General features: G+C 37.8%; 1 protein-coding gene and 1 pseudogene across 1 annotated transcript; both read left to right on the top strand.

Moving 5' to 3' along the window:
* The first annotated feature begins 658 nt into the window (after positions 1 to 658).
* Positions 659 to 7,673, top strand: LOC116262715 (patatin-like protein 2). Its single transcript, XM_031642202.2, has 7 exons — positions 659 to 956; positions 1,775 to 1,956; positions 2,060 to 2,246; positions 3,997 to 4,158; positions 4,263 to 4,565; positions 5,674 to 5,846; positions 7,312 to 7,673. Exons 1-7 carry the CDS (start codon positions 828 to 830, stop codon positions 7,400 to 7,402), a joined length of 1,227 nt encoding a protein of 408 aa, XP_031498062.1. The 5' UTR covers positions 659 to 827; the 3' UTR covers positions 7,403 to 7,673.
* LOC116262183 (patatin-like protein 1) lies at positions 7,551 to 9,608 on the top strand (annotated as a pseudogene).
* Positions 9,609 to 10,028: the final 420 nt, after the last annotated feature.

The raw sequence follows: 10,028 nt of genomic DNA, 5'->3' as shown, positions 1-10,028 counted from the left end.
TTGATGTTATGGCCTACATTTTGCCAGGTAGTAAAACAAAGGCGACCGCCCTGATCTCATGAACTCAAGGCATACGCCGTCGCATCCCCTTTAACAGCTCAAGAAGAAAAGTGTGCCCCACAGTTAAGGTATCCTCATACAAATCTGGTCTGGATTCACAGCGGCCAGGAAGTACCAGAAAGGTGAATTTTTTGCATCTGCAACCAGTAACTCTGACAATTCCTTACATCAGAAGATGTTGTTGGTGTTCAGTTCCCCAGTAGCGTGATTCTTTCGACCCCAATGACCGGTTGCTGCCAATCTTATTGCAATTCCTTGCCATCATTAATTTGGGCAGTTGAATGGTAGCTATAGCAATACAATATTGATCACTCTTGCCTACCATGCGCTTTCCAACTTTTTGTACGATTGTTTACATACGCCATACGTTTTGTCATTTAATTCATTTATCTAATTATATAATCTAGCGGTTAGAATAATATGCAGCGGGAAATATCTGCATCCAAATTCACCAGCATGGTGTTAAAAATATTAACAAATTGAGCTATTTCACTGTCATGGATCGATCATAAAATACGATAATATGTTTTCATCGGTACACATGCGTCGGAGTCGTTCTTGTCATATAACTTCATTTACCTGCCACATGTCGTTGCTACAGGTTGCCCTCATCTTGACTTGAGGAATACAGAAAGAATCCGTGTTTTCTGTACATATAGACAATTTGGTCATTGCTCGTTGAAGCTTAGAGTCCCCTCCAGGAACAGCGACTACTGCTACTCTTTTGGGCTTCGTTGTATGTGCCTGCGCAGCACATAGATACAGTCATGGGATCGGTTGTGCAGATTCAGCCACCAACTTATGGTAATCTGGTTACGATTCTCAGCATAGATGGTGGTGGTATCAGAGGCATCATCCCTGGAACGATCCTTGCATTTCTTGAGAAACAGCTGCAGGTGGGGAGCAGGTGCAGTTATTTTGGTTCATTTTATCTTAGAAAATATATATCTCCATTGCGTTAGATAGCGGAAACATAATCCATGCAGCCAACCTTCGTTTCTTCAGGTTTTCCATGCTTCATTCACCGTGTTATTAACTTCAGAATATTATTACTTGCGCTGGTGTTGCAGCGAAGACTCTCTCTCTCTCTCTCCCTCTCTTGCCAGTTCTTCTAACTGTATAACTTGGCCTTTCGGAATATCTGTAAATCATTAAGTTTTCGAGGATATAAGTGGCTGCGTTCTATGTTCTGAGGGTTGGCTTCTGAACGAATTCATGCATTCTAAACCTTCTATATGATATTGCAAAAGCATGATGATGCAACTATAGTTCATTACATAATTTGCAATGTATATAATGCATAAATTTCTTAAGAAACCAAGCCTCTTGCTTCGAGTCTAAATACTTATAAAACAAGTTTCAATGTCTATGGAAAACCAAGAATACGGAATGCATGAAACCTTGCCCTCCAATTTAAGAAGTATTAATTCAAGAGGTCTCAACTACCAGGACGAGGGAGAGAGAGAGAGAGAGAGAGAGAGAGAGAGAGAGAGTTCTAAGAAAAATTTGAGAAGAATTAGCAAAGAACACTGGGTGCCATTGCTTGGAAGATCTTAATGTTAGTGAAATTAAGTTGACAGCACAGCTTGTGTCCCACTTCGTGGAGAAGTTTGAATCTCCTTCAATTTAAGACTCTTGACTCACTTTAGGAACTCTCTTGCCTGCTCTCAATTGCTGTTATTTTTTATGAATTAACATCATAGTCTTTGTGTAGGAACTGGATGGACCAAACGTGAGGCTAGCAGACTACTTCGATGTCATTGCAGGAACAAGCACAGGAGGCCTGGTGACTGCCATGTTAACCGCCCCAGATGAAAATAGACGTCCACTCTTTGCTGCCAAAGATATCGTTCCCTTCTACCTCGAAAACTGTCCTAAAATCTTCCCCCAGTACACGTAATGCCCATCTTCCCTGTTTCTTGGTGCTAACTTCTCTCTGTTCAAAATCTTTTAAAGTTGATAAATTCTTCTTCCTGTTTTATGTGGATGCATATGTCAGAGGTAAATTTGCTTCACTGATGAAGATGTACAGGGCAATGAGAGGGCCTAAGTACAGTGGCCATAACTTGCACAAAATTGTGAAAGAGAAACTAGGGAAAAGAAAGCTGCTGGAGACACTCACCAACGTGGTCATTCCGACTTTTGACATCAGATTGCTACAGCCCGTTGTGTTCTCCACGTATGAGGTGAGGTGATTCTTCAACTACCTTTCACAACTACCAGCTTTTCTATCTGTTCTCCTTAGCCCTTCGAAGTTTTGCTTTTTTGTGCCCATGTCCCAATGCACCAATAACATTATATTTCAATACTATATATATATATATATATCTATGTATATATATATATATATATATAAAAGAAAATTGAGATATAAAAAAAGACTTCTTAAATTCTTAATAAAATATATTTTAAATAAAATATAAACATCCTAGAATGTCTACAAACACTAATTTAACATAAAACGAATCTTAGTTCACAAGTTGTTTTTATAAAAAATTATTGAACTTTCTACTAGTAAATGCTGATGTTATAACAACTGTTCATTTTCTATTAGACTAATTAAGAACAGTATTTGACTCGAAAGGATGAACTTAATACTTGTTTCCCACCAAAACGTTGTCAATATCATATCCATACGGTGTTGACCAAGTCGTCCACGATTTACTAATTATATATATATATATATATATATATATATATATATATATATATATATATATATATATATATATAATTGACTTCAATAGTATGTTTTTCTAATTGAAAACCTTTGCTTAATATATACTTAGAGTAATGAATTGTATCTTGCATTTGTTCATTTGACTGAAGGGAAATTAAAGAACAAAGACTTGCTACCAACATGTCATATTCAAATTTTTCCATGTGAACTCTGCAATTAAAATAACGACAATTGCATACGTACGCAACCTTTACGCGCAGCTTGCACGTCCAGAATGATTGCGTCCGCGGTATAAAACTGTAAAGACCCTTCTTTTTGAAAAAAAAAAAGACAAAATGAAAAAAAAACTCCAAAAAACACGAAAAAATACCCTTTTTGTGGTTTTTGGCTTCTTTTTTTTCATTTTCTATTAATGAATTTTTAAGTTTGCAATTTTTTTCATCTTACTTTTAGGATTTCTTAAATGACTTTTTTCTAATTTACCGATATTTTCTTGAAGAAAGCAAATTTGCAGTATTAAATCTAAGAAAAAACCCTTGTCATTTATAACCAATAATTAAACGATAACTGTAGTTTTAATACTTTAAAAGTTGCAGTGAGGATACTAGAATTGCTTGGTTTGAGTACCATAAAGCATTGAGATCGATAGGGATAAGCATGAACAAGCACCCCAACCGTTTTTGATCTCTAACTCAACCCGAACTCAAAAAGAAAGGTGCAACAAGAAAAAAGCAAAAAAACAAAAAAGAAAAAAGGAAGAAAATAACAACCAGACGAAAGCAACGGCAATTGTAACTGATGAAAGAAGAAGAAAGACAAGGGCATTTGTAACATATGAAAGAAGAGAAGAAGATATTGGATTTAAACCCCTACACCTGAACTAATACCACAGAAAAAAATAAGAGACACCTCTTTCTAAATGTATACTTTTCAAACTTCCAGTTCTTCAAACCGCTACTTGTTCCTAAACTGATACTACTCTTTTGTTTGTCTGCTTTTCTTTTTCAAAATTAAGTAGTAACAATGTTGCTAGCTTCGAGGGGCATAACTCAAATGAGTGGGCTGAGACCCATTATAACAGTGAGTCACAAGTTTGACTCGCGGGAAACTATGCTCCAATACTGTAAAAGGAGGTGGGTCTTATGTGCAAGGTGAAGCTCATTAGATCTCACCACCTGGTACCAACACAGTTTTAGGAAGAGAGACTTCGACTTTCGTTGGAGCGATTGGCCACATTTATGTTCATTTGCATGCAGGCAAAGACCAATGTCTCAAAGGATGCCTCCCTTTCTGATATATGCATCAGCACCTCTGCTGCACCAACGTACCTGCCTGCTCATTACTTCGAAACAAAGGACTCCCAAGGCACAACAAGGCATTACAACCTATCAGATGGTGGTGTGGCAGCAAACAATCCTGTAACGTCCTTCTTCTTGACGGTCTCGAATCTTTTGTCAAGTAAAAGAAAAGTTTCAAGAACTGAACTAACTAATTTTACCCGGATATGTATATCTTCTTCAAGTGTTTGTTAGCTATTGGGGACATCACCAAAGAGATCTTCAGTGGCAACCCGGACTTCTTCCCAATCAAGCCCATGGATTATGGAAGATTTCTGGTCATCTCTCTGGGTACAGGCTCGTCCAAGGTTGAAAGGAAGTATAGCGCGAAGAAGGCAGCAAAATGGAGCGTCATAAATTGGCTATACGACAATGGCCGCACTCCACTGGTTGATGTTTTTTCTCAGGCCAGCGCGGACATGGTGGACCTCCATATTTCTGTAGTTTTTCAAGCTCTCCGATCTGAACAAAACTACCTCAGAATTCAGGTGATCCCCATGCACCAGAAACTCACATACAGTTGCTTTGAAATATGAGAAGAAACGAAAACTTACGAAAACCACTTTAAGCCAAGTGGATAATTTACGTACTTGTCAAAAGTGTTTCTAGACGACGATTTTAGATTCTAAACATGGTCATTGATATTAACGTTTAAGCATATTCATTAATGGAAATCCCGCAGCAGATCTAGTGAGTTTCATTACTATTTTGTTTTTATATTAATGAATAAAAGTACATATATGAGTCCTTAAGTTGTATTAATTGTGTAAATTAACTCTTGGAGTATACATATGAGTTCCTAGACTTCGTCAACTAACTTATATTTTATTGAATTAGAAATATTTATGACTGAGCTACCCACATGAAGGAATCTTGCTTTCTTTTTTGGTGCATTTAAACTTCCATAAAGTTACCAGTTGCTAGCCTCTTTTTCCTCTTTTAATGGAAGTATTTCGGCCACACATATTTCCTTTATCTAATGACGAAAGGCTAACATTATCAAACTGCTGGTAGCCTCCAGAAGTTCTACGTTAGATATCAAATGGTTGGTACAGCTATCAGTCCTCACAAGTCTAGTTTCTTATTCCCTCTTTCACAGTATGTCATTGTCATTGCCATGATAGAGAAAAGGTATATATATATTGAGAGAGAGAGAGAGAGAGAGAGAAAGAAAGGTGTACCCAATGGCCAAGACACATGTAGGCTGGTATGAGTAATTTACCTATGCCTATATTCATACCTTATAGCCATTTAATTATTTACATGTGGTTGCGTTTTAAAAGATAGATGATGTATTACTGCCCATCTGCCAGAATTTTCTGTCTCAGCCACTGGGTGTATGCCAGATAAGTAGAACGTTTTAAATTTATAAAACCAATTAGATATGATCTTATAACTGATTTAGTAGAGAAGATAATTAAGAATGAGAATTTCCCCGCTTATACTTGTCTTTTAATCAAGCAAGGAATAATAAAAAACTCATATCAAGAACAAAAATTTGACGGTTAAGAGTAGAGGCTTTACAAATTTATTCAACCCAAAGCCTGGTTGATAGGGATAATAACTAGAGGTGCACCTCTACTTTGCGTGGCACAGGACGACTGTTTAACTGGGACGTTGGCTTCGGTGGACGTAGCAACTGAAGAAAATCTGGCCAACCTTGTGAAGGTAGGAGAACAACTGTTGAAGAAACCAGTCTCCAGGGTGAACCTTGAAACAGGTCTCTTTGAACCAGTGGATGAAGGCACCAATGAAGAAGCTCTCATTAAGTAAGTAGTCTTCATCACACGATTAAGCAGCTTAATTAGATAAAGAATTAATGTTAAAGTCACGCTTAGCTCATTTAAAATCCCAAAATATGACTCCAGATAGGCACAAATTAGTGTTATCTCTAAAACTCATCAATAACTTGGTTTTGTAAAACCAAGTCTTCACAAAACTGGTTTAGACGAGGGTGTCATCCAAACGCCCCCTTAAGCTTTTGTTAATTTGGGCAGTCTGCTCAAGGAAAATATATTTTGGAAAAGTCGAATTCAAAGATCACCTTGGTGATCTAATCAGCCATTAGTGAGTGGCCCCATTTTGGCAAAGGTGGGATACACTTCTCGGGGAAAATTTGTTTGGTAATTAGTCAGTCATTATAGAACTAATTAGGACCAGAATAACAGGTCTGAACAGCCATCCAATTGAAATATTCTTTAATTCAGAAGACCAAAAGCATAGTCACGCCTGCCGACACTAGAGTAATAAGAGCTCCAAATGCAATACGGACATTTCTTTTATGAGACGCTTGAGGTGCATTATTTTTTGTGTACCGAGCGGTGCACTTCTGATTGAGACAATTGAAATAATGCACGATAAATATGCACGTGATCTCGAGCTCAGCAAATTTGACATGCCCAAAAATTCGAATGATTTCTCTATTCATTGGGGAAAAAAAATAATCTTAATGCAACTTAATTACCAAGCTGCTGCTGCATCTTTTTCTTCTTTTTAAATAAGATTTGATGTGTCACTCCTATCACAATCCAGACAATAACAGGCTTAATTTCATGGGTAAAACCCTTGGGCTCCCCACAGTCGTTCTGATATGACTTTACAACAAGAAGGATGTCACATCACAATTGCTCCCTACCAGAAAAGTAGACTTCCTGTCTCTGCTTTTTTATGCCAATGGTAACATGAACCTACCCAGGGACAACCCATCAATGTAAACATAAGCCTTGCTGGTGAAGAAAAGGGCATATGCTAGAAGAGACTGACCTTGTCATTACTAAAAGACCCTCCAAATCACTGATACAGAGATCTAACCTGCCCATTTCCTCTTTATTCTTCAACAAAAATATTCATTTTCATCGTGCAACTCATCCCAACTTTCAGATCAGTAATTTAAACCCCACTGTCGGTTTGTCTCGTTGAACCATTTACAATGCAAAGGTTGGGTCCTGCTAAAAGTATTGTGCTATTAACATTTATAATCTTGACACCATTGTGAGAAGTGGAAGTGGGAGATTGTAGATTTCCATGAGGAGGCAATTTGTCATATTATGATATGCTAGCGGCAGGGGCTGAGAAGATTCTGTTTAAGGGACACTGTCACACTAGGCGTAAAATTTAAAATTTTTAAGAAGCAGCAATATATAAATGAGAAAATTTGCTCTGATAAGAACTTTTTTGGGTCTGCGTGGGCAATTTCCCACAGAATGATGGATGGAAATTTTCAATCTTTTGCAGATTCGCGAAAGTGTTATCTGATGAAAGGGCTGTTCGTCTTCAAAGATCACCAAGCACTCACTCCATGTTCGTCAAGTACAAACACGGATGAAAACTAGGATGCTAACTTGCATGCACTCTTACAGTCCTCATGGAGAAAAATATTTCCTATTTAATCTCCTTGTTCTCTTTGTTCTATGGACACTTTCTTTGGTTTGCATTTAGATAAAGATGGGTTCTGCCAGTTACAACAGCAGACGATGGTGCCCCTGCAGTGGTTGTACTTTCAGTGGAGTTCTTCTATAGCAAGTGTATAAATTGCTAATAAAGTGACTTTGGCTTTTAAATAAGATATGCAAGGGAAGTGCAATTGTTTTGGCTCACTAAGGCCCTGAGCCCATACTTAATTAGCTTGGTGGGCTTGTGTGTAGCCTTTTATTTGGCCGGATTTTCGAACTCTATACCCGAAGCAACGTTGTACATGATGTTGTAGACTGAAGTAGAACAAGGCATCTTAATATGTACCTTCTTTCAAGTCCCCTACTATTGATGGAAAATATTTAGGAAGAAGCGGTGGCAGAGGCACCAGAAATAAATAGTTCTTTTAGCGATGAACTTTTAAATTTTAGTAACCTATACAACCATCTGTACCTTTTGAGCTTCGTTCTATGTGCCTGCCCAATACATAGAAACAGTCATGTGATTAGTTGTGCAGATTCAACCATCAACTTACTGTAATCTGGTTCCAATTCTCAGCATAGGTGGTGGTGGTATCAGAGGCATCATCCTTGGAACGATCCTTGCGTTTCTTGAGAAACAGCTGCAGGTGGGGAGCAGATGCAGTTATTTTGGTTCATTTTATGTTACAAAATATATACCTCCATCACCTTAGATGAACGGAAAAATAATCCATGCAGCAACCCCTTTGTTTCCTTCAGGTTTTCCATGCTTCATTGATCATATTATTACAAGGCCAACTTTAGACTAGTTGTGCCGATGATGCAACGAAGACTCTCTCTCTCTCTCTCTCTCTCTCTCTCTCTCTCTCTTGTTCAGTGCTTCTAACTGTATAACTTGGCCTTTCGTAATATCTGTAAAACCAAAAGTTGGACGATATAAGTGCGTTCTGTGTTCTTCATTTGTCACAGGGATCGATACTCAGGAGACGTATGTCGACCACGACGCTTGGTTTCTAAGCGAATTCATGCATTCAAAACATTCTACACGAGATTAACATGGCGATGCGTAATCCTTACCTAATTTGCAACGTTTAGAATGCATAAATTTGTTAAGAAGCCAAACCTCTTGCTTCGATGTCTCCACATATATACTTACATAACGAGTATCAATATCTATGGAAAACCAAAAATACAGAATGCATGCAACCTTGTCCTTCAATTTAAGAAGTGTTGCAAGAGGGAGTGACATATACGCCCTAAGAGCAGGGAGGATATTTTGGTCATTTTTAAAAAGAAATGTCCTTTCTATTCATTTTATTTTTTTCTTTTTTTTTGTCTTAACAAAAAGTTTACTTTTTCAATGAACCGGGAGAGATATTTTTCCTCATTAACCATATTGGTGTACCAAACTTTCATACACCAGTATGGTGCATATAACCACGTTCAGTTGCAAAAGGTCTCAACTACCAGGACACGCCCACAAGAGAGAGAAAGTTCTAAGCGAATTTTAAAGAAACACTTGGGAAGAAAAGGAAAGGACAAGGGGCGCCATAGCCTGTTTGTGAAAGTTGTACAGCATAGTAGTGCTTAATGGAGAAGTTTGACACTAAGGCCCAGTCACAATCTTGCAAATGGTGGAAAGTACTGCATTCTAGTTTACTAGTGTCTTGCTTCCCACCAAGGTTCCCATGCAACCCTGGTCCAGATGGTGGGGAAAAAAAAGGGCAGCATCGACCCCTAATCAAATCACCACAGTCCAGCATTATTTGCCATATGTTACCTCTTTTAATTCTTTGCTGATTGCTGCCTAGGTATCAAACTCTTGAAGCTCCTTCAATTTGACGACCCTTCACTCACTTTAGGAACTCTCTTATCTGCTTCCAATTGCTGTTATTTTTTATGAACTAACATCACAGTTTCTATGTAGGAGCTGGATGGACCAAGGCTAGCAGACTACTTTGATGTCATTGCAGGAGCCGAGCAAGCACAGGAGGCCTGGTGACGGCCATGTTAACCGCCCGAGATGAAAATAGACGCCCACTCTTTGCTGCCAATGATATCGTTCCCTTCTACCTCGAAAACTATCCTAAAATCTTCCCCCACTACACGTAATGGCCCATCTTCCCTGTTTCTTGGTGCTAACTTCTCTCTGTTCAAAATCTTTTAAAGTTGATAAATTCTTCTTCCTGTTTCAATAAAATATAAACATCCTAGAATGTCTACAAACACTAATTTAACATAAAACTTATCTTAGTTGAATTTGTTTTTATAAAGAAGTATTGAACTTTCTACTAGTAAATTTTTGATGTTATAATAGCTGCTCATTTTCTATTAGTTTGAAGGTTATTAGACCCGAAAAATGATTAAATAATATTTGTTTCCCAGCAAAACTGTCAATATCATGTCGGTATGGTCATGATCAATATCTCAAGAGAGAAAGACAGAGAGAGAGATCATTCAACATTGCCAAAAAACCAAACCAACCAGGGAGTGCGCAGTCCTTCTAATTTAAAAAGAAAAAAATTAGAAAAAAAAAACTAAGCATTTGCTCGAGCCATG

The sequence above is a fragment of the Nymphaea colorata genome, chromosome 10, assembly GCF_008831285.2.
Source record: "Nymphaea colorata isolate Beijing-Zhang1983 chromosome 10, ASM883128v2, whole genome shotgun sequence".
NCBI lineage: Eukaryota > Viridiplantae > Streptophyta > Magnoliopsida > Nymphaeales > Nymphaeaceae > Nymphaea > Nymphaea colorata.
This window is presented reverse-complemented; position numbering and strand designations above follow the sequence as displayed.